The 26271-nt window shown below is 46.4% G+C and overlaps 1 protein-coding gene across 2 annotated transcripts in view; it reads right to left on the reverse strand.

The window, feature by feature from the left end:
- ACP1 (acid phosphatase 1) overlaps positions 1 to 26271 on the reverse strand; it is a 107816-nt gene that overhangs the window by 23434 nt on the left and 58111 nt on the right. For both annotated transcript variants that reach the window (XM_063915501.1, XM_063915500.1), the window contains exon 2: positions 21556 to 21629. In XM_063915501.1, coding sequence (XP_063771571.1) covers positions 21556 to 21629 — 74 coding nt within the window. The remainder of the gene's footprint in view (positions 1 to 21555; positions 21630 to 26271) is intronic.

The following is a 26271-nucleotide window of genomic DNA, read 5'->3' on the forward strand; positions in this document are numbered from 1 at the left end:
AATAAAATGTTATTGTCTAGAGCAGCGGTTCAAACTTTTTCGAATGACAGCGCCCTAGATTATCAGAGTTTTTTTCACAGCACCCCTAGGCCAAAAGTTTCTTATTGAAAAATATAAAATTAGGTCAATTATGTTAATATGTCATTTTTAGGTTCAATTATGTGGTGAGGAACAAGATTTGCTTCTGTTTGTCCACACATTTTATGATTGGCAGCCACAAGCACTAGTTTTGCCTATTACATTGACGGCACACAGTTTGAGAACCACTGATCTAGAATAATGGCATCATAATACAACTCACAATTGTCATGGATAAATAAAATGTAAAATAATCGTTTTAACTATGTTAGACAACAATGGGCAGTACGGATGGTGTAATGGTTAGCATTACTGCCTCACAGCATTGAGGTCATGGGTTCGATTCCCACCATGGCCCAAACTGTGTAGAGTTTGTATATTCTCCCCATACTTGCGTGGGATTCTTCCGGGTTCTCCGGTTTTCTCCCACAATCCCAAAAATATACTGGTAGCTTAATTGGCTCCCAACAAAATTAACCCTAGTGAATGTGTGCGCATGTACATGTGGTAGGGAATATAGATTGTAAGCTCCACTGGGAGAAGGGACGGATGTTAAAGGCCAAATGTTCTCTGTAAAGCTCTGCAGAATATGTGTGCGCTAAATAACTGGTAATAATAATAATAAAAAAAATACAAATAATTTAAAAACACAGTATCACAAGTTAAAAGTCCGGCATAAAAATAAAGCATTAAAGAAAAATGAAATTCTCATTTAGAACTGCAACATGTTTCCGGGCACCTGGCCGCTTCCTCAGGCAGTGTTAAGTGAAGGAGTTTGGTGGCATCAACCAATACATCAGTGCAACAATTAAAATGGCTGCCTTCACTTCGTGATTTAACATGTCCCACAAACTATAATGCGTCACCACTGGCTTATTTAGAATTGAAAATGAATATTATATTATTAATAATAGAAATAAAGAATATAGAAATATAGAATATTACATTTTGCCTCTTTATGATACAGGGATTCATACAAAGGCGTCTTGCGCACCTGAAAGCGGTGTACATTGTTGATATGAATACAGTGTGTATTGCAATTGGAGTGTCAAGGACCAAATTATATGGATTACCCAGCTCACAGTGATTAGTAGTGTCCCTGCTATTAATTATATACATAGATCTCACTTTCACAGTCATATATACATCCTAGGAAATTTGGGAAACCTTAGCGGAACAGTTCAATTATGCAAAACAAAGAAGAAACTGCTGATGAGAAGGAAAATGATCTGAGGAACAAAAATATTTTCAGAACACAACCTTAGTGAAAACTATAACACCCCACAATAAGGCACATTGCAACTCTAGAACAAATACACACATGGCACAGTGAAGTAGAAAGCATGAACGGAGACACACAGGCGATTCAATAGGTTCTCCCTGGCACTAGATGGCGCCCAACGGATAAATTCAATTGTTGCTCCGTTCAGGCGGGATGAGCTGCGGGGAAACATTTCAGCTCACAGCGTCCGTGCTGGCGAGCTGAAATGTGCAAAAAGTCACCTGTTTGGGCGCACAAATGGGACTTTTTGGGTCGTGCCCAGACTTTGGTCCAGTTTAGCCGTTTTACGCAGCATGTGTGGGGGCATGATCAGCACAATTTAAAAAAATAGGATTTTAATTGCCTACCGGTAAATCCTTTTCTGGTAGTCCGTAGAGGATGCTTTGGTCCACATTAGTACCATGGGGTATAGACAGGTCCACCAGGAGCCATGGGTACTTTAAGAGTTTAATAGTGTGGGCTCGCTCCTCCCTCTATGCCCCTCCTACCAGACTCAGTCTAGAAACTATGCCCGAGGAGACGAACATACTTCGAGAGAAGAAAATACACAGATAGTGGTGAGATTCATACCAGCTCACACATAACAAGGCAAACCAGGCTCAACAGCCTGAACAATCTCAGCAACAGCTGAACACAATACTTAAACAAGTAACAACACAATACTAAACCAAGTAACAAGGCAGTACAGAACCAAGGAACAACTGCAGGAAACCGAAGTGCTGGACGGGCGCCCAGCATCCTCTACGGACTATGAGAAAAGGATTTACCAGTAGGTAATTAAAAATAAGATTTTAAACCTATCGGTAAATCTTTTTCTCGTAGTCCGTAGAGGATGCTTGGGACTCCGTAAGGACCATGGGGATAGACGGGCTCCGTAGGAGACATGGGCACTTTAAGAAAGACTTTAGGTATGGGTGTGCACTGGCTCCTCCCTCTATGCCCCTCCTCCAGACCTCAGTTAGAGAAACTGTGCCCAGAGGAGACGGACAGTACGAGGAAAGGATTTTTGTTAAACCAAGGGCAAGATTCATACCAGCCCACACCATATAACCTGTGATAAACTAACCAGTTAACAGTATAATAAAAACAACATAGCATCAGTCGGAGACCAATGAAAACTATAACATAACCCTTATGTAAGAAAAACTATATACAAGTCTTGCAGAAGTAGTCCGCACTTGGGACGGGCGCCAGAGCCGGCCCTAACCAATATGATGCCCTAGGCAAGATTTTGGCTGGTGCCCCCTAGCACCACCGCTGGTTCCGCCTCTGACCATGCATCTCTTTCCCAGCACCATCACCCCATAGCCATAACAGTCCTTATTTTGGTGTTCGTACCCCCTATATTTGAAATAAGAACAGTTCGCACATTTGGAGCACAGCCCAAAAAGGGGTGTGTTTTTGCTGGCAAGGGGCATGGCCACACAATAGTAACCCCAATTCCAATTACACCACACAGTACTGCAACTTTATTCACATTTGATCATGCGATAGCTTCCATAATTCATATTACATTCCACAGCAGTATCACTTTACCTTATAAACGTTACTCCTCACAGTAGAGCCCCTTATTCACATTACATCACACTGAATTGCTCCTTATTCACATTACACCACACCCTATTGCTCTTTATTCACATTAGACAACACAGTAGTGCCCTTTCTATACGCAACGCCACATAGTAGAGCACCTTATACACATAATGCCAGAGTAATGCCCCTTACACATATGCGACACATTATTAATGTCCTTATAAACATAATGCGCCTTACACATTAGGACAACCTTTATTAATGCCCTTTTAAGCATAATGTCCCTTACACATATGCCGCACATTATTAATGCCCTTATACACATAATGACACACATAGTGCCCCTTACACATATGTTGCACATTATTAATGCATTTTTACATGACACACATAATGCTCCTTACACATATTCCAAACACTACTGCACAACCAACCCACCCGCACACAGCACTCACACTGCCACTAACACCGTGACCTCTGCCTCTGCTTGGATACAGATGTGTCCTCATAAATCTTGCCTCAAAGCTAATGCCGGGCACCTTTTTTTATGAAAATGCATCTTATTTGCATTGCTATGTGGTTAGGATGCACAAGCAGCTTCTGCTGATTAAAATGATATGCAGCATGCCTATATACTGTGTGAGACTGTGGCTGTATCTACATTTGAAATGCTACACACAGAATATAGGCATGCCGCATATCATTTTAATCAGCAGAAGCTGCTGATGCCCCCCGGCATATCAAATGCCCTAGGCAATTGCCTAGTTTGCCTATGCCCGGCTCTGACGGGCGCCCAGCATCCTCTACGGACTACAAGAAAAAGATTTACCGGTAGGTTTAAAATCTTATTTTCTCTTACGTCCTAGAGGATGCTGGGGACTCCGTAAGGACCATGGGGATTATACCAAAGCTCCCAAACGGGCGGGAGAGTGCGGATGACTCTGCAGCACCGATTGAGCAAACAGGAGGTCCTCCTCAGCCAGTGTTTCAAACTTATAGAACTTTGCAAATGTGTTTGAACCCTAACAAGTAGCAGCTCGGCACAGCTGTAGTGCCGAGACCCCATGGGCAGCCGCCCAAGACGAGCCCACTTTCCTTGACCGATTTTGGTAACGGCAATCCAGCCGTCACATGTGCCTGCTGAATCGTGTTACAGATCCAGCGAGCATTAGTCTGCTTTGAAGCAGGAGCGCCAACCTTGTTGGCTGCATACAGGACAAACAGTGCTTCTGTTTTTCTGACTCTAGCCGTTCTGGCCACGTAAATATTCTAAGCCCTGACCACATCAAGGGACTCGGAATCCTCCAAGTCTCGTGTAGCCACAGGCACCACAATAGGTTGGTTCATATGAAAAGACGACACCACCTTAGACAAAAATTGAGGACGGGTCCGCAATTCCGCTCTATCCATATGGAAAACTAGATAGGGGCTTTTATGAGATAAAGCCGCCAATTCCGACACTTGCCTAGCCGAAGCCAAGGCTAACAGCATGACCACTTTCCAAGTGAGATATTTTAACTCCACTATTTTAAGTGGTTCAAACCAGTGCGACTTAAGGAAACTCAACACCACGTTAAGGTCCCAAGGCGCCACCGGAGGTACAAAAAGGAGGCTGAATATGCAGCACTCCCTTCACAAAAGTCTGTACTTCTGGGAGAGAAGCCAATTCTTTTTGAAAGAAAATGGATAAGGCCGAAATCTGAACCATAATGGAGCCTAATTTTAGGCCCAAATTCACTCCAGTTTGTAGGAAGTGAAGGAAACGGCCCAGATGGAATTCTTCCGTAGGAGCATTCCTGGCCTCACACCAAGAAACATATTTTCGCCATATACGGTGATAATGTTTAGCTGTCACGTCCTTCCTAGCCTTTATCAGAGTAGGAATGACCTCATCCGGAATGCCCTTTTCCGCTAGGATCCGGCGTTCAACCGCCATGCTGTCAAACGCAGTCGCGGTAAGTCTTGGAACAGACAGGGCCCCTGTTGCAACAGGTCCTGTCATAGAGGAAGAGGCCACGGTTCTTGTGTGAGCATCTCCTGCAGATCCGGATACCAGGCCCTTCGTGTCCAATCTGGAACAATGAGAATTGTCTGTACTCCTCTTTTTCTTATTATTCTCAACACCTTTGGGATGAGAGGAAGAGGAGGACTGGAACACCCACTGTGTCAATAGGGCGTCCCCAGCTACCGCCTGAGGGTCTCTTGACCTGGCGCAATACCTGTACAGCTTTTTGTTGAGGCGGGACGCCATCATGTCTATCTGGGCAGTCCCCACTGACTTGCAATCTGTGCGAAGACTTCCTGATGAAGTCCCCACTCTCCTGGATGCAGGTCGTGTCTGCTGAGGAAATCTGCTTCCCAGTTGACCACTCCCGGAATGAACACTGCCGACAGTGCGCTTACATGATTTTCCGCCCAGCAAAGAATCCTGGTGGCTTCCGCCATCGCCATTCTGCTCCTTGTGCCGCCCCAGCGGTTTACATGAGCCACTGCGGTGATGTTGTCTGACTGGATCAGAACTGGTAAGTCGCGAAGCAAGGTCTCCGCTTGACGAAGGGCGTTGTATATGGCTCTCAGCTCCAGGACGTTGATGTGAAGACAAGTCTCTTGACTTGTCCAAAGACCCTGGAAGTTTCTTCCTTGTGTGACTGCTCCCCAACCTCGGAGGCTCGCGTCCGTGGTCACCAGAACCCAGTCCTGAATGCCGAACCTGCGGCCCTCTAGAAAGTGAGCACTCTGCAGCCACCACCGGAGAGATACCCTGGCCCTGGGGGACAGAGTGATCAACTGATGCATCTGTAGAAGTGACCCGGACCACTTGACCAGTAGATCCCATTGGAAGGTCCTTGCATGGAACCTGCTGAACGGAATGGCCTCGTATGATGCCACCATCTTTCCCAGGACTCGAGTGCCGCGATGCACTGACACCTGTTTTGGTTTCAATAGGTTCCTGACCAGAGTCATGAGTTCTTGAGCCTTTTCCGTTGGAAGATAAACCCTTTTCTGGTCCGTATCCAGAATCATGCCCAAGAAGATCAGACGAGTCGTAGGAATCAGCTGCGACTTCGGGATATTGAGAATCCAGCCGTGTTGCTGTAACACCTTCAGTGAAAGTGACACGCTGTTTAGTAACTGCTCTCGTGATCTCGCTTTTATGAGGAGATCGTCCAAGTACGGGATAACTGTGACACCCTGCTTGCGCAGGAGCACCATCATTTCCGCCACTACCTTGGTGAAAATTCTCGGGGCCGTGGAAAGCCCAAACGGCAACGTCTGAAATTGGTAATGACAATTCTGTACCGCAAATCTCAGGTACGCCTGATGAGGTGGATATATGGGAACATGAAGGTACGCATCCTTTATGTCCAGAGATACCATAAAATCCCTCCCTTCCAGGCTGGCGATGACCGCCCTGAGCGATTCCATCTTGAACATGAACCTTTTCAAGTATAGGTTCAGGGATTTTAAAATGGGTCTGACCGAACCGTCCGGTTTCGGGACTATAAACAGGGTTGAGTAATATCCCCTCCCTTGTTGAAGTAGGGGAACCTTGACCACCACCTGTTGAAGACACAATTTGTGAATTGCATTTACCACTATCTCCCTTTCTGGGGAAGAAGTCAGCAGGGCCGATTTGAAAAACCGGCGAGGAGGCACCTCTTCGAATTCCAGCTTGTAACCCTGAGAAACAATTTCTATTGCCCAGGGATTCACCTGTGAGTGAACCCAGATGTGGCTGAAAATTCGAAGACGTGCCCCCACTGGGTCGGACTCCCTTAGTGGAGCCCCAGCGTCATGCGGTGGATTTTGTAGAGGCCGGGGAGGACTTCTGTTCCTGGGAACTAGCTGTGATGTGCAGCTTTTTCCCTCTGCCCTTACCTCTGGCAAGAAAGAACGCACCTCGTACTCTCTTGTTTCTTGTGACCGAAAGTACTGCATTTGATAATGTGGTGCTTTCTTAGGCTGTTAGGGAATATAAGGCAAAAATTTTGATTTACCAGCTGTAACTGTGGAGACCAGGTCCGAGAGACCTTCCCCAAACAATTCCTCACTCTTGTAAGGTAAAACCTCCATATGCCTCTTTGAGTCGGCATCACCTGTCCATTGCCGGGTCCATAGGATTCGTCTAGCAGAAATCGACATAACGTTGATTCTAGAACCCAGTAGGCCAATGTCTCTTTGAGCATCTCTCATATATAAGACAGCATCGTTAATATGAAGAACCAAAGTGTGCGCAAAAGGAAGAGCCAATCAAAAAACAATAATATTTGGATTAATTATTATTATTTTTTTTATTAAATATTTATTTAATTGTAGTTAATACCAAATATAAAAATAAATTACCTATAAATATAATCCTTAGAGTGACCACAATAAGATATTAAAAATTTTATTAAAATGAATAAAACAACACAATCATGAAATATATAACCATCTAATTGATTTCTCATATATGGTTAGTATTCCAAAAGACCAATAATGGATACAAATCTATCAAATCCTGAAGAATAAATGGTTCCTAAAACAGGTAATACTGTGTCACTTTGGATGCATAGTTAGATCACAATAATGCAGAAAAATATTAATGAATGGACTAAAAAGTCCACACTGGCCGGCCAGCCTTAATTAATAATTATTATATTTGCACAAACAAAAATGTATCCAAGATCAATAGAGTAGATAAATGGAAGATGTATTGCCTGTAGGATATCATGGAATTGAATCAACAATAAGGACTCAAAATTCTTCAAATAACGATCTAAACTGGTAATGATTATCCGTTATACATGTATCCAAAAGTCTTGTGCGGCTAATTAGCTCCTTACCTCGTACGGCCGCTGATGTGAATGCTAAATGTTGGGGCAAATAGGTAGAAGCCAGTCCCGTCCTTTTGACCAATACTATTTATAAAGTCTCGATGAAGGCACCTAGCCTCATGCGGCCGTCAGTGTGGGCAGCCAATGCCGTAGTATTACAGTCCCGTATGAAGGTAATGGCTATGAATAAATAAATAAAAATACACAGTCCCGAATGGCTCAAATAGCCCCTAGCCTAATGAGGCCGTTGGTGTGGGTGGCTATAGTAACGGGATAATGTATTGATAAATAAAACCCCGTCTCACCCGTAGCAATCTCACCCGTAACAGTGAATGCAGAAGCCGTCCGGCCGTATGTTCACCGGACCTCCGCCGTTTCCAATCCACAAGCCGTCCTGTGCTGAGCTGCCTGGGTGCTCCTCAGACAGCGCAGCTGGGTGATCCTTAGGCTGGGATGAAATAGATGGAAATATCTGTGGCGGTTTAAGGCGGGTTAGGGCTGTCGGTGATGTCCGTTCGTCTCCAAATAGTAGAGACAGGTTGAACGGCTTTGGAGTGATCCACAGATCTATGCCATCTCTCTGCTGTCTCTACTATTTGGAGACGAACGGACATCACCGACAGCCCTAACCCGCCTTAAACCGCCACAGATATTTCCATCTATTTCATCTCAGCCTAAGGATCACCCAGCTGCGCTGTCTGAGGAGCACCCAGGCAGCGCAGCACAGGACGGCTTGTGGATTGGAAACGGCGGAGGTCCGGTGAACATCCCGCCGGACGGCTACTGCATTCACGGTTACGGGTGAGATTGCTACGGTGAGACAGGGTTTTATTTATCAATACGTTATCCCGTTACTATAGCCACCCACACCAACGGCCTCATTAGGCTAGGGGCTATTTGAGCCATTCGGGACTGTGTATTTTTATTTATTTATTCATAGCCATTACCTTAATACGGGACTGTAATACTACGGCATTGGCTGCCCACACTGACGGACGCATGAGGCTAGGTGCCTTCATCGAGACTTTATAAATAGTATTGGTCAAAAGGACGGGACTGGCTTCTACCTATTTGCCCCAACATTTAGCATTCACATCAGCGGCTGTACGAGGTTAGGAGCTAATGAGCCGCACAAGACTTTTGGATACATGTATAACGGATAATCATTACCAGTTTAGATCGTTATTGGAAGAATTTTGAGTCCTTATTGTTGATTCAATTCCATGATATCCTACAGGCAATACATCTTCCATTTATCTACTCTATTGATCTTGGATAAATTTTTGTTTGTGCACAATATAATAAATTATTAATTAAGGCTGGCCAGCCAGTGTGGACTTTTTAGTCCATTCATTAATATTTTTCTGCATTATTGTGATCTAACTATGCATCCAAAGTGACACAGTATTACCTGTTTTAGGAACCATTTATTCTTCAGGATTTGATACATTTGTATCCATTATTGGTCTTTTGGAATACTAACCATATTTGAGAAATCAATGAGATGGTTATATATTTCATGATTGTGTTATTTTATTCATTTTAATAACATTTTTCATATCTTATTGTGGTCACTCTAAGGATTATATTTATAGGTAATTTATTTTTATATTTGGTATTAACTACAGTTAAATAAATATTTAATTAAAAAAAATAATTAATCCAAATATTATTGTTTTTTGATTGGCTCTTCCTTTTGCGCACACTTTGGTTCTTTTTTCTTGTTATTGATTTTTTGGGGGTTGGCAGCATCCCCATTTTTCCACATTGTGCGGCACCAGGAAGTTCACAGAGGTTGTAAGTCACGGGCGCCTCTCTTTCTCTTCCTTTTTTCTTGATCGTTAATATGACCCTGGGTCAATAAAATGGTACCCTTATCCAGGGTATCAATTTCCGTCGATAAGGTACCTATCCACGCTGCTACAGCGCTACAAACTCCAGCCGACACTATTGCCGGTCTGAGTAAGGTACTAGAATGTGTGTAAATGGACTTTAAGGTAGCCTGCTGTTTGCGATCAGCAGGATCCCTGAGGGTAGCCATATCTTGGGATGGCAGCTTACTGTTTTGGATAAGCGTGTCCACGCTTTTTTCCCCCCTTGGGGAAGATTCTCACCGTATCCTGTCCTTAGTCGGGAAAGGATACACCCTAAGAATCCTTTTGGGAATCTGCAGTTTCTTGTCTGGAGATTCCCAAGCCTTTTCAATAACTCGTTCATGAGATGGGGGAAAGGTTACCTCAGGTTTCTTTATCCTACACATGTGTACCCTCGTGTCAGGGACAGGGGGTTTCTCTGTGATATGCAAAACATCTTTTATTACAATAATCATATATTGAATACTATTTGCCAATTCTGGCTGTAACTTTGCATCATTGTAGTCGACACTGGAGTCAGAATCTGTGTCGGCGTCAGTGTCTACTAGTTTTGATAGTGGGCGCTTTTGAGACCCCGGAGGTCCCTGTGACATAGGGGAAAGGCAGGGTTTGACGCCTGTACATTCCCTAGACTCAGTGCAATAATTTCACATTAGCACCAAAACATTCCCCATATCCAACCAGTCAGGTATCGGTGTTGCCGACGGAGACACCACAGTCATTAACTCCACCTCCTCCCTATGAGAGCCTTTTACCTCAGACATGCCGACACACGCGTACCGACACACCACACACTCAGGGATCCTCTGAAGACAGTTCCCCCACAAGGCCCTTTGGAGAGACAGAGAGAGAGTATGCCAGCACACACCCAGCGCTATATGACCCAGGAAAAAAAACACACAATATGTTTACCCAGATAGCGCTGTAATCTTTATTTTTGCGCCAAATTATGTGCCCCCCCACTTCTTTAAAACCCTCTTTCACTGTGGATAAGCAGGGGAGAGTCCAGGGAGCTTCCTCTCAGCGCTGTGCTGTGGAAAAAAATGGCGCTGGTGAGTGCTGAGGAAGAAGCCCCGCCCCCTCAGTGGCGGGCTTCTGTCCCGCTAAAATATATAAAAAACTGGAGGGGGCTCTTTATATATACAGTGCCTAGCTGTATATATCTAATTTTGCCAGAAAATGAGGTTATATTGCTGCCCAGGGCGCCCCCCATGCGCCCTGCACCCTTACAGTGACTGCCGTTTGTGTGTGCTGTGTGGGAGCAAGGGCGCACAGCTTAACTGCTGTGCGTTACCTCAGTGAAGATCTGAAGTCTTCTGCCGCCTCTGAAGTCTTCTTTTTTCTCATACTCACCCGGCTTCTATCTTCCGGCTCTGTGAGGAGGGCGGCGGCGCGGCTCCGGGACGAACTCCAGGGTGAGACCTGTGTTCCGACTCCCTCTGGAGCTAATGGTGTCCAGTAGCCTAAGAAGCAGACCCTTGAAACTCACAGAAGTAGGTCTGCTTCTCTCTCCTCAGTCCCACGATGCAGGGAGTCTGTTGCCAGCAGGCTCCCTGAAAATAAAAAACCTAACAAAATACTTTCTTTCAGGAAACTCAGGAGAGCTCCCTGTAATGCACCCAGTCTCCTCTGGGCACAGTAGTAAACTGAGGTCTGGAGGAGAGGCATAGAGGGAGGAGCCAGTGCACACCCATACCTAAAGTCTTTCTTAAAGTGCCCATGTCTCCTGCGGAGCCCGTCTATCCCCATGGTCCTTACGGAGTCCCCAGCATCCTCTAGGACGTAAGAGAAATCCTATTTTCTCTTACGTCCTAGAGGATGCTGGGATCCACATTATAACATGGGGATGTACCAAAGCTCGGGAGGGAGAGCGCGGAGGCTCCTGTAGAACAGACTGACCAAACTTTAGGTCCTCAGAGGCCAAAGTGTCGAACTTATAGAACGTGTTCGATCCTGACCAAGTAGCCGCTCGGCAAAGTTGTAAAGCTGAGACACCCCGGGCAGCCGCCCCAGGAAGAACCCACTTTTTGAGTAGAGTGGGCCTTAACAGATTTTGGACACGGCAAGCATGCCGTAGAATAAGCATGCTGGATAGTGAACCTGATCCAGCGAGAAATCGTCCGCTTAGAAGCAGGACACCCAATCTTGTTGGGATCATAGAGGACAAACAGAGAGTCTGACTTTCTGTAATGTGAAGCCCTCTTCACATAAATCCTCAAAACCCTCACAACATCCAAGGACTTTGAGGTAACTGAGGAGTCAGTAGCCACTGGCACCACAATAGGTTGGTTGATATGAAAGGCCGACACAACCTTTGGCAGAAACTGCTGACATGTCCTGAGCTCAGCTCTATATTCATGGAAAATCAAATAGGGACTCTTTGAGGACAATGCCCCCAATTCAGACACACGCCTAGCCGAAGCTAATGCCAAAAGTGTGACCACCTTCCAAGTGAGAAACTTGACCTCAAACTCCTGTAGAGGTTCGAACCAATCCGACTGCAGGAACTGCAACACCACGTTAAGATCCCAAGGTGCCGTAGGAGGCACAAAGGGAGGCTGGATGTGCAGCACCCCTTTCAAGAAAGTCTGAACCTCAGGGAGGGAAGTCAACTGCTTCTGGAAGAAAATGGACAAGGCCGAAATCTGGACTTTTAAGGAGCCCAAACGTAGGCCCACATCCACACCTGCCTGCAGGAATAGAAGAAATCACCCAAGTTGAAACTCTACCGTAGGAAACTTCTTGGATTCACACCAAGACACATACTTTTTCCAAATGCGATGGTAATGTTTAGACGTTACTCCTTTCCTAGCCTGTATCAGGGTAGGAATAACCTTTTTCGGAATGCCTTTCTGAGCTAAGATCTGGCGGTCAACCTCCATGCTGTCAAACGTAGCCGTGGTAAGTCTTGACAAGCGAACGGCCCCTGCTGTAGAAGGTCCTCTCGAAGAGGAAGTGGCCTCGGATCTACTAGTAGTAGCTCCAGAAGATCCACGTACCAAGCCCTTCTTGGCCAGTCTGGAGCAATAAGGATCGCCTGAACTCTTGTTCTTTTGATAATTTTGAGAATCCTTAAGCGGAAGTGAAGGGAACCCATACACTGACTTAAACACCCACGGAGTTACCAGGGCACACTGCCTGTGGGTCCCCTGACCTGGAACAATACCTCCGAAGCTTCTTGTTGAGGCGTGAGGCCATCATGTCTATTTGAGGTACGCCCCAAAGACTTGTCACCTCTGCAAACACCTCTGGGTGGAGGCCCCACTCTCCCGGATGGAGATCGTGTCTGCTGAGGAAGTCCGCTTCCCAGTTGTCTACTCCCGGAATGAAGATTGCTGACAGCGCCACCGCGTGCTTTTCCGCCCGATTCTTGTTACCTCTGACATCGCAGCTCTGCTCTTCGTTCTGCCTTGTCTGTTTATGTCGGCCACTGTCGTTACATTGTCTGACTGAACTTGAATGGCCCGATCTTTTAAAAGATGAGTCGCCTGTTGAAGACCGTTGTACACGGCTCTTATTTCCAGAATGTTTATTGGAAGGCTGGATTCCAGACTTGACCACCTTCCTTGGAAGATTTCCCCCTAGATAACTGCTCCCCAACCTCTGAGACTTGTATCCGTGGTTATAAGGATCCGATTCTGAATCCCAAACCTGCGGCTCTCCAGTAGGTGAGAAGTTTGCAGCCACCAGAGGAGCTCGATTCTGGCTTTCGGTGACAGACATATCCTCTGGTGCATGTGAAGATGAGACCCTGACCATTTGTCCAGGAGTTCCAGCTGGAAAAAGCGTGCATGAAATCTTCCGTACTGTAGAGCCTCGTAGGAGGCAACCATCTTCCCCAGAAGGCGAATGCACTGATGAACCGATACTCGGGCTGGCTTCAGGACATCACGTACCATCAATTGGATCAGCAATGCTTTCTCCACCGGCAGAAACACACTCTGCACTTCCATGTCGAGAATCATCCCCAGGAAGGACAGTCTTCTCGTCGGTTCCAAATGTGACTTTGGAAGATTCAGGATCCAACCATGATCCCGGAGCAGTCGAGTTGTGAGAGCAATGGACTGCAACAACTTCTCCCTGGACGATGCTTTTATCAGCAGATCGTCCAGATATGGAATTATGTTCACACTCTGCTTGCGGAGTAGAAGCATCATCTCTGCCATTACCTTGGTGAACACCCTCGGTGCCGTGGATAGGCCGAATGGCAGTGCCTGGAACGAACAGTGACAGTCCAACAGCGCAAACCTGAGATAAGCCTGGTGTGGCGGCCAAATAGGAATGCGAAGGTATGCATCCTTGATATCTAAGGATATCAGGAATTCCCCCTCCTCCAGACCTGAGATCACTGCTCTCAAAGATTCCATCTTGAACTTGAATTACCTCAAAATATGGATTTAACGATTTGAGGTTCAATATTGGTCTGACCAAACCGTCCGGCTTCGGCACCACAAATAGGTTTGAATAGTAACCCTTGTTTTCCAGGTGAGATGGAACTGGAACAATGGCCCTCATTCCGAGTTGTTCGCTCGCTAGCTGCTTTTAGCAGCTTTGCACACGCTAAGCCACCGCCTACTGGGAGTGTATTTTAGCATAGCAGAATTGCGAACGAAAGATGAGCAGAATTGTGAATAAAAATTTCTTAGCAGTTTCTGAGTAGCTCGTGACTTACTCTGCCACTGCGATCAGTTCAGTTAGTTTCGTTCCTGGTTTGACGTCACAAACACACCCAGCGTTCGCCCAGACACTCTCGCGTTTTTCCCAGAAACAGCTGCGTTTTTTCGCACACACCCATAAAACGTCTAGTTTCCGCCCAGAAACACCCACTTCCTGTCAATCACACTCCGATCACCAGAACGAAGAGATTTCTTCGTTAAGCCGTGAGTAAAATACCAAACTTTTATCAAATTTACTTGGCGCAGTCGCACTGCGAACGTTGCGCATGCGCAGTTTGCGACTAATCGCACTGATGCGAAGAAAAATAACGAGCAAACAACTCGGAATGAGGGCCCATGACATTTGCCCTTTCTAATTTTTGATTGGCTTCTTGTAAGATAGCAAAGCTGGTAAGCCTGACTTAAAAAATCTGTGAGGTGGGAGCTCTTGAAACTCCAGTCTTTACCACTGAGATACAATATCTTGTACTCAGGGGTCCAGGCCTGAGGACGCATATTCCTGACTGAAATTTCGTAGACGTGCTCCCACCTGCCCGACCTCCAGGCTGGGAGGTTCACAGTTATGCTGGGGATTTTGAGGAAACAGAGCTGGGCTTCTGTTCCTGGGAACCTGTCGGTGCAGGTTTTCTGGATTTTCCTCGACCACCTCTGAAGAAGATGGTCGGGGATTTGGACTTCTTAAACTTTGCGGTCCGAAAGGACTTAATTGTAGACGCAGAAAAGGATTTCTTGGGCGTCTGAGTGGCTGAGGGAAGAAAGGTTGACTTACCCGCGGTTGCCGTGGAGATCCACGCATCCAAAGCCTCCCCAAATAGAGCCTGACCTGTGTAGGGTAGGTTCTCCACACTCTTCTTGCATTGCGCATCTGCAGACCATTGGTGCAGCCAGAGTCCCCTGCGTGCCGACACAGCCATGGAAGACGTCCGTGCAGTCAGATAACCAAGGTCCTTCATTACCTCCACCATGAAACCTGCAGAATCCTGAATATGACGTAAAAACAATTCAATGTCACTTCTATCCATAGTATCTAAATCCTCTAGTAACGTGCCTGACCACTTTCCTATGGATTTAGAAATCCATGCACAAGCAATAGTGGGCCAAAGCGCCACGCCTGAAGCAGTGTATATGGATTTGAGCGTAGTCTCAATCTTGCGGTCTGCCAATTCTTTCAAAGCGATAGACCCAGGGACAGGTAAAACCACATTTTTAGACAATCTAGAAACAGAAGCATCTACTATAGGAGGGTTTCCCACTTTTTCCTATCCTCTTCAGGGAAAGGAAAAGCAACCAGAACTCTGGAATTTTTTCTCTGGGTTTTCCCAGGATTTTTCAAATATAGCGTTTAATTCCCTAGATGCAGGAAAGGTAAGGGAGACTTTCTTATTGTCAGTAAAATAAGCCTCCTCAATATGTTCAGGAACTTTGTCAGTAATGTGTAAAACATCCCTAATGGCCTCAATCATTAGTTGTACCCCTTTAGCAAGGGATGCCTCCCCCCGCAGTATGTCCCCATCACCGTCACCTGTATCAGAGTCTGTATCAGTGTCTACTTGCATTACTTGGGCAAGAGCACGCTTTTGGGGGCATAAACCAGGGGACTTAGATGAGGTAGTGAGAGCTGAATATGACAAAACCTCCACAGATTGTTTTAAAACCTGTGTTACAGTCTCATAATGAGCTATCCTAGATGAAATCTGGAATATCATACCCTTAATAGAAGCCACCCACTTAGGTTCGGGTTCAGAGGGCTGAGACAGTGTATTGCATTCCTGAGTACATGGATTACACTCTTAAGGAGAAGATACATACTCTGCAGCACAAGACACAGAGTCCCTGGACATGGTAATGTGGGATAAATAGCGCGCACACACACACACACACACACACACACACACAGGAAAATGTCAGACACAGTTTTCCCCAGTACCTTCAGAGAGACACAGAGTTATGGAGCCAGCCCACACAGCACCCCAGTAGACAGATATATAATAAATACCTGGCGCTGACTGTGCAACCTTAATAGACTACACAGTAATGTTAATAACACTCGCCCCCCCCATCCTTCTATAACCCACTGTTACAGCACAGGATAGCTGGAGTTAGGTGGACGGTCAGTGCTCCCTGTCAGCGTCTCAGTAGTGTGATCTGCAGGGAGAAAATGGCGCTGGTGAGTGCTTGATCCGCTCTGAGGAGAAGCTCCGCCCCCTAAAATGGCACGTCTTCCCGCACTTTGCAAGCATATACTGGCCTGAGGTAAATGTTGCTAGCAGTAGTACAGTGTCCCTGATAGCTACTGTGACCAGTTTAAGGGTGTTTGCGCTGGCCCAGGGTGCCCCTCACAGCGGCGCACTCTATGCCTCTGAGCCCTCTGGAGCGCAGCCTCATCGCTGCGCTCCCACCCTGATGCCGCCATTCTCACCGGATCCCCGCTTGTCTGGTTACCGGTGTTCAACTCACCACCAACGTCTTCTGGCTCTGTTAGGGGGTGGCGGCAGTGCTGCGGGAGCCTCGGGGGCTTGCGATCGACACCCTCAGGAGATCAGTGTCCTGTCAGCAGAGCTAGTGGCCATTAACCTCAGAGGGTTGGACACTACTACCCCCTAAGTCCCATGAAGCAGGGAGGCTGTTGTCAGCAGCCTCCCTGTGCCTAACTCTAATACAAATAAGAAAACTAGAAAAACTCCTGTGGAGCTACCCTAGCTGTGACCGGCTCCTCCGGGCACATTTTCTAAACGGAGTCTGGTAGGAGGGGCATAGAGGGAGGAGCCGCCAACACTATTACACTCTTAAAGTGCCCATTGCTCCTGGTGGACCAGTCTATACCCCGTGGTACTAATGAGGACCTCAGCATCCTCTAGGACGTAAGAGAAAAAAACAATTACCCCCCCCCCCCCCCTTATCTCCCGTCCCCTGTTCATTTGTGTAGTCAAAAAAAATTATGTTATGTGATCCATGAATTGGAATTTCTTCATATAGTATGAAGATGGATCAATTACTTTATTTAAATAGGTACAGATGTGTCCTCATACACTTAGCCTCAATACACTATGTAACGTGAGATGCCTGGCACTAGGATGCAACTGCTAGAACTGGGCGTCTTTTACAACAGAAACATGTGATGTGACCAGGATGCACGAGGAGACTGCACGGCTTAATTTGATATGTGAAACTTGTGTGCAGGGGCGGATTGGGAACAAAAAGCGGCCCTGGAAAAATTTGTACTAGTGGCCCCACATGGGCAGCACCAGAGGTGTAAGGTCTAGCCATGGGCCATGGCAGCAGCGCCCTCCCCCCAAGACTTTCCAGATAGTGGGCTTGTCCAGCATCAAGGGGGAAGTTAAAAATAAATAAAATTTAATATTATGAGCACATTATATGATACACCTTCAGAATTTAGGAAACTATATAAAATTCTTTAGAAAGATATATTTTCTTGCTTATTACACCAACCCTATCCCAGTCACTATTCACTCAATCTTATATGTCAGCCAAGCAGGCAGACAGAGCATACACTATATCATCTGCAATCACAGGCTAAGTGGCAAAGTCATTTTCATATATGCAAATTATTTTTATTCATTATGTCTATAAAAAGGACCACATGTCAAAACAAAAACAGGTCCCACGGGTGCGTCGGGCCACCGGGAATCTTCCCTGTGAACCCTATGGCCAATCCGCCTCTGCTAGTGTGCGACAGTCTGTATACTGAGCACAACAGAACTTATATTGGAAAAAAGAGGCATCCGTAGCACTTTGTATACAGATTCAGACTCAGCGGCATACAGATATACAAGTGTCACAAATCACATTAATCAGTGCAATCTCTTGGCATGTCGTAGTCACATCACATTGCAACTAAGACTGAGTCGCATTGCAACTTTCTCCTTTTTCGGGAGAAAGGTACGCCCAGCGCTAGCAGTCGCACGGGATCTGGCACACCTAGAGGGGCATCTTTGCGCAGCTGAAGCCAATAGTGTATGAGGACATATCTATACACTACATATTGATCTTCAAAGAGTGATCATTAATCCTATAGAAAGATAAAGTACACCGAAAAGTAATGAAAAATGTAATGCTTCTTTCCAACACCGTATTTGTAATTAATCTAAGCCTGTACTAATACTAAGGGCTGATTGTGTGTCTGATGCTTGTGCATCCAGCCACCTACTTACTAGGTTATGCTAATCCAAGAATCAGCCTGTTTATGCTTTCGCTCATGTATGCCTTCATCACCGGTATCTGGGCTTGGACCCACCCCTTGCTGGTGCAAATCCATATGAAACAGGTCTCCCATCTGAAACCGCATACTGAACAAGCGATAATGTTGGCCAACATGACACTACCATGAGACATTTCTATTAAGTCTTTTATTTTAAGTCATTTCTATTAGGTCTTACTATTGGACCTAATAGGTCATGTGGTCGGGCATGGATCCCGCCCACGTGTGTTGTCTATAGAACAAAAGCACACCCCCCCCCCTCCCCATGTGACCGGTCAAGTGATCCGCGCTGATCATGTGACATCCTTGTTCGGCTCAAAAAAACATCTCTATGGCTGATGGGAGGCCACAGACCGGGGCTGGGATTGGCTATAGAGTGCCCCGAATAACGAGAGACGGGTTTGGTTGGAGACATCACATGATGGAACCAACCAATAGATTGAATGAATCTTTCATATGCTTCCTGTTTCAGTGCTATGCTGATCACATGATCAGAATTTTACAATGGTAAAATTTGAAATAAAACTGTTCTATAATTGTTATCCAGCCAGTTTTAACTTGTATACATATTAATAGGATTCCAGCTTTGTTCCTAGTACATTGCATGTATGAATATATTATCCAATAAGGTAATTAAATAATTAACAAGCAAACCAAATCGGATATGGACTTTGTTACCTTATACCATATATAAAGAAGATAAGGACAGCTACCATTCACCTTTGACAAAGCTGCCTGGAGCAGCAAAACGCGTCAGTAATGGGTGACATTCGCTGCTATTACAAGAGACCACTTTTTCCCTACCTTCATTCTGGCACCAGTTTGGCATATTGGACATTTGGAAACTCACTGCACCTTATGTGACAAAGTACAAGGCTGAACTTGCTCATCTGTGGACCAGGGATACCGACCTTTTTTGCATGGAGCCCCAGTGCTTGTAAGGACCATAGCTACGGAATCCCAAAGAACTTTGGAACACACAGCCGGTAATAACATCATATAGATGGTTAGACATCCAATTGTCTAAATACTATGAACTGTCCAGTTGCCTAAAAAGGGTTAAGGTCATCACTTAATTGCAGCTTGTACCCTATATCCAATTGATCAATTAGCTTGTTTTTAATAATTGTATATTTTATTCATATGTATGAAATTGTGAAGTATTCATTTTACTTTTAGCACTGTTATTTTTCTTTTTTGTTTTACTACCATGAGACGTAGCTGCACTGTCACAGCCCTGAAATGTACAATTTACTTTAGGCTCGATCCTGTGGCTTGTACAGACCTACAAATTAGTGCGGACACAGTTTTCAATGCATGCGCAGTTAACTTGCAGGATGGGTCTCAGCTTCTGCAATGCGTTCTATGCAGAATCAGTCCATAAATGTCTATGGAGGCTTCAGGTGCATTTCAAAAGAATTTAAAGGCACAAAACAATTATTAATAATAGACATGTTTGTACATAGGTACCCTACTTAGGAAAAGCAAAAAAAGAAAAAAAGAAAGATTTTTACCGGTATTTTACTTGTATGGTAGATTACTAAGTCTCATAGAAAAGGCTGTAGCAACAGGTCTCACACTCCTTCACCCTTTCAATGAGGCAGTTATCAAGGTCATCTTGCTAGATGTATGGGTACTCATCAGAAAAGCTTGCCAGTAAGTTAATTCAGCTAGCCCCGCATAAGTGTGGTAATTGCTAATCGCACAGTGGTGCATGCATGCGCAAGGCCTTATACTGCGATCTCAGTTTAAGAGCAGGCGAGGGCGATGACATCACGTTTTGTGGGCGTTGACGGACCGTTCTGGAGGCGCGGTGACTGCGTGACATCACACGCAGCCAATGCGACCAAAAAGATGGACGCCCTCTGAGTGCCTTTGTAGCTAAGCTGCGTAGGCAGGGGGTAACTCTAATCATACAGCAATGAACTCGTATGTTAGCTTGGGGGGGGGGGGGGGGTTGCAGGACCCGGCATTCGAGGCGGACTTGCTCTGTGCTGAGCGCCCCACTGCATGTTAGAGAAAAAGGGTTGCAGTTGTGGATTTGTCGTAAAACTATGCTGAATCGGGACCTATATCCCACTGCTGCATCTACAATACCTGTTGTTGGAAAACAATCACATGCTGGAAATTTAGTGGCTAAACGGAAAAGGAAGTCTTAGGCACCGTTACAAAGACAAAATAAACCACCAAACGTTACATACCGGCGTTCTAACAGGAACCATATAGCATTAGAGCCTCTGGGGCCGATCTATTCACAGCAACAAGACGGCAATAAAAACCATAATCTCCTCATTTGCCTACACAGAAAAGTCATGAAGGAGCGACCTTGACACAACAGGTATTATTGTGAACAGACCTGCCCCAGCTGAAGCGGGAATCTCCCTCTTGTGACCCTTATGGGCCCTACACATTAATAGATCCGCCGCTGAGCTGCCCGATGGCGGATACCGCTGACCCAGCGGCAGGGGGGGCAGTAATGGGGGGAGTGAAGTTTCTTCACTCCCCCCATCACCCGGCTCCATAGAAGTGCAGGCAAATATGGACGAGATCGTCCATATTGAACTGCATGCACAGCCGACGGGGCACCAGCGATGAACGAGCGCGGTGCCGCGCATCGTTCATCGCTGGTGCCGACACACTGCACGATATGAACGTTATCTCGTACATTAATGAACGAGATCGTTCATATCTTGCAGTCAAATTGCCCAGTGTGTAGGGCCTATATGATGCATTGTTGGACCTGTAAATTGGCATGGAAGCAGCACTTTATATTTTCTAAATGCCACTCAAAACTAAGAATAAGCCTTAACTATAACATAAGCAGTTAGACGACTACACCTTAGCCCCAGCTGTTTTACAGCTCACCATAACAAAGTATGATTTTAATCCCATATGAGCTTAGGTAAGAGACTGCTCGGTCACCGCAGCAATAGTAGGATAGGTGAATACAGCTATTGCTATGGGGTAGGTGTAAGAATTACATTATGGGAGTATAATCACACTCCACTGTATACTAAAAACGTAATCGCACAATTTTGTTTCTCCTGATCCATATAACAAAGGTGTAAACTCTTACCTGATTTGATACACCCTCATCAGTTACCAACTTTCTAAATACAGCTTCTGCTATCGGAGAACGACAAATGTTACCTACAGAAAAAAAAAAAAAAAAAAAGATACAGTGTAATTAAAGTTAATACTGTGGCAAAGTATTTTACTAAAGTCACTCCATAATTATCTATATAGATGAAAATAGATTTACCGGTGAGTAAAATCTTATTTCTCGTAGTCCGTAGTGGATGCTGGGACTCCGTAAGGACCATGGGGAATAGCGGCTCCGCAGGAGACTGGGCACAACTAAAGAAAGCTTTAGGACTACCTGGTGTGCACTGGCTCCTCCCTCTATGACCCTCCTCCAGACCTCAGTTAGGATACTGTGCCCGGAAGAGCTGACACAATAAGGAAGGATTTTGAATCCCGGGTAAGACTCATACCAGCCACACCAATTACACCGTATAACTCGTGATACTATACCCAGTTAACAGTATGAAATATAACTGAGCCTCCAACGGATGGCTCAACAATAACCCTTTAGTTAACAATAACTATATACAAGTATTGCAGACAATCCGCACTTGGGATGGGCGCCCAGCATCCACTACGGACTACGAGAAATAGATTTACCGGTGAGTAAAATCTTGTTTTCTCTGACGTCCTAAGTGGATGCTGGGACTCCGTAAGGACCATGGGGATTATACCAAAGCTCCCAAACGGGCGGGAGAGTGCGGATGACTCTGCAGCATCGAATGAGCAAACTCTAGGTCCTCCTCAGCCAGGGTATCAAACTTGTAATATTTAGCAAATGTGTTTGACCCCGACCAAGTAGCTGCTCGGCAAGGTTGTAAAGCCGAGACCCCTCGGGCAGCCGCCCAAGAAGAGCCCACCTTCCTCGTGGAATGGGCTTTCACTGATCTAGGATGCGGCAGTCCAGCCGCAGAATGTGCAAGCTGAATCGTACTACAAATCCAGCGAGCAATAGTCTGCTTTGAAGCAGGAGCACCCAGCTTGTTGGGTGCATACAGGATAAATAGCGAGTCAGTTTTCCTGACCCTAGCCGTCCTGGAAACATACATTTTCAGGGCCCTGACTACGTCCAACAACTTGGAATCCTCCAAGTCCTTAGTAGCCGCAGGCACTACAATAGGTTGGTTCAAATGAAAAGCTGATACCACCTTAGGGAGAAACTGGGGACGAGTCCTCAATTCTGCCCTATCCATATGGAAAATCAGATAAGGGCTTTTATATGACAAAGCCGCCAATTCTGACACACGCCTGGCCGAAGCCAAGGCCAACAGCATGACCACTTTCCACATGAGATATTTCAAATCCACGGTTTTTAGTGGCTCAAACCAATGTGACTTTAGGAAATCCAACACCACGTTGTGATCCCAAGGTGCCACTGGAGGCACAAAAGGGGGCTGAATATGCAGCACTCCCTTAACAAATGTCTGAACTTCAGGCAGTGAAGCCAGTTCTTTCTGGAAGAAAATCGACAGAGCCGAAATCTGGACCTTAATGGAACCCAATTTTAGGCCCATAGTCACCCCTGACTGTAGGAAGTGCAGAAAACGGCCCAGCTGAAATTCCTCCGTTGGGGCCTTCCTGGCCTCACACCACGCAACATATTTTTGCCATATGCGGTGATAATGGTTTGCGGTCACTTCTTTCCTAGCTTTAATCAGCGTAGGGATGACTTCCTCCGGAATGCCCTTTTCCTTTAGGATCCGGCGTTCAACCGCCATGCCGTCAAACGCAGCCGCGGTAAGTCTTGGAACAGACAGGGCCCCTGCTGCAGCAGGTCCTGTCTGAGCGGCAGAGGCCATGGGTCCTCTGAGATCATTTTTTGAAGTTCTGGGTACCAAGCTCTTCTTGGCCAATCCGGAACCACGAGTATATTTCTTACTCCTCTCCTTCTTATTATTCTCAGTACCTTGGGTATGAGAGGCAGAGGAGGGAACATATACACCGACTGGTACACCCACAGTGTTACCAGAGCGTCCACAGCTATCGCCTGAGGGTCCCTTGACCTGGCGCAATATCTTTTTAGCTTTTTGTTGAGGCGGGACGCCATCATGTCCACCTGTGGCCTTTCCCAATGGTGTACAATCATTTGGAAGACTTCTGGATGAAGTCCCCACTCTCCCGGGTGGAGGTCGTGCCTGCTGAGAAGTCTGCGTCCCAGTTGTCCACTCCGGGAATGAACACTGCTGACAGTGCTAACACATGATTTTCCGCCCATCGGAAAATCCTTGTGGCTTCTGCCATCGCCATCCTGCTTCTTGTGCCGCCCTGTTGGTTTACATGGGCGACCGCCGTGAAGTTGTCTGACTGGATCAGCACCGGCTGGTGTTGAAGCAGGGGTCTAGCCTGACTTAGGGCATTGTGAATGGCCCTTAGTCCCAGAATATTTATGTGTAGGGAAGTCTCCTGACTCGACCATAGTCCTTGGAAGTTTCTTCCCTGTGTGACTGCCCCCCAGCCTCGAAGGCTGGCATCCGTGGTCACCAGGACCCGGTCCTGTATGCCGAATCTGCGGCCCTCTAGAAGATGAGCACTCTGCAGCCACCACAACAGCGACACCCTGGCCCTTGGAGACAGGGTTATCAGCCGATGCATCTGAAGATGCGACCCGGACCACTTGTCCAACAGATCCCACTGGAAGATCCTTGCATGGAACCTGCCGAATGGAATTTCTTCGTAAGAAGCTACCATCTTTCCCAGGACTCGCGTGCAGTGATGCACCGACACCTGTATTTATTTTAGGAGGTCTCTGACTAGAGATGACAACTCCTTGGCCTTCTCCTCCGGGAGAAACACTTTTTCCTGTTCTGTGTCCAGAACCATACCCAGGAACAGTAGACACGTCGTAGGAACCAGCTGCGACTTTGGAATATTCAGAATCCAGCCGTGCTGTTGTAGCACTTCACGAGATAGTGCTACTCCGACCAACAACTGCTCCCTGGACCTCCCCTTTATAAGGAGATCGTCCAAGTACGGGATAATTATAACTCCCTTTTTAGAAGGAGTATCATCATTTCGGCCATTACCTTGGTAAATACCCTCGGTGCCGGGGACAGACCAACGGCAACGTCTGGAATTGGTAATGACGGTCCTGTACCACAATTTTGAGGTACTCCTGGTGAGGAGGGTAAATGGGGACATGCAGGTAAGCATCCTTGATGTCCAGTGATACCATGTAATCCACTTCGTCCAGGCTTGCAATAACCGCCCTGAGCGATTCCATTTTGAACTTGAACCTTCGTATATAAGTGTTCAAGGATTTCAATTTTAGAATGGGTCTCACCGAACCGTCTGGTTTCGGTACCACAACCATCGTGGAATAGTAACCCCAGCCTTGTTGAAGGAGGGGTACCTTGATTATCACCTGCTGGAAGTACAGCTTGTGAATTGCCGCCAGCACTACCTCCCCTCGAGGGCAGCAGGCAAGGCTGATTTGAGGTAACGGCGAGGGGGAGTCGCCTCGAACTCCAGCTTGTATCCCAGTGATACTACTTGCAGAACCCAGGGATCCACCTGTGAGCGAGCCCACTGGTCGCTGAAGTTCTCGAGACGCGCCCCCACCGCACCTGGCTCCACCTGTGGAGCCCCAGCGTCATGCGGTGGACTCAGAGGAAGCGGGGGAAGATTTTTGATCCTGGGAACTGGCTGTCTGGTGCAGCTTTTTCCCTCTACCCTTGTCTCTGTGCAGAAATGAAGCGCCTTTGACCCGCTTGCTTTTCTGAAGCTGTGAGGAAACCGGAGGTAAAAAAAAATTCTTTCCCAGCTGTTGCTGTGGATACGAGGTCCCAGCGACCATCCCCAAACAATTCCTCACCCTTATAAGGCAGAATCTTCATGTGCCTTCTAAAGTCAGCATCGCCTATCCACTGCCGGGTCCCTAATACCCTCCTGGCAGAATGGACATTGCATTAATTCTGGATGCCAGCTGACAAATATCCCTCTGTGCATCCCTCATATATAAGACGACGTCTTTAATATGCTCTATGGTTAGCAAAATAGTATCCCTGTCCTGACAGGGTAATAGACCACGCTGCAGCAGCACTATCCATGCTGAGGCAATTGCAGGTCTCAATATAGTACCTGGTGTGTATATACAGACTTCAGGATACCCTCCTGCTTTTTATCAGCAGGCTCCTTCAAAGTGGCCGTATCCTAAGACGGCAGTGCCACCTTTTTTGACAAACGTGTGAGCGCCTTATCCACCCTAGGGGATATCTCCCAACGTGACCTATCCTCTGGCGGGAAAGGGTACGCCATCAGTAACTGTTTAGAAATTACCAGTTTCTTATCGGGGGAACCCACGCTTCTTCACACACTTCATTCACTCAAACATAAAACCCCTTTTTTGTGGTACTTGGGTTAATGTCAGAAATGTGTAACACATTTTTCATTGCCGAGATCATGCAACGGATGTACCTAGTGGATTGTGTATATGTCTCAACCTCGTCGACACTGGAGTCAGACTCCGTGCCGACATCTGTGTCTGCCATCTGAGGTAGCGGGCGTTTTTGAGCCCCTGATGGCCTTTGAGACGCCTGGGCAGGCGCGGGCTGAGAAGCCGGCTGTCCCACAGCTGTTACGTCATCCAGCCTTTTATGTAAGGAGTTGACACTGTCGGTTAATACCTTCCACCTATCCATCCACTCAGGTGTCGGCCCCGCAGGGGGTGACATCACATTTATCGGCATCTGCTCCGCCACCACATAAGCCT

This window comes from Pseudophryne corroboree, chromosome 4 (genome assembly GCF_028390025.1).
Source record: "Pseudophryne corroboree isolate aPseCor3 chromosome 4, aPseCor3.hap2, whole genome shotgun sequence".
Classification (NCBI taxonomy): Eukaryota; Metazoa; Chordata; class Amphibia; order Anura; family Myobatrachidae; genus Pseudophryne; species Pseudophryne corroboree.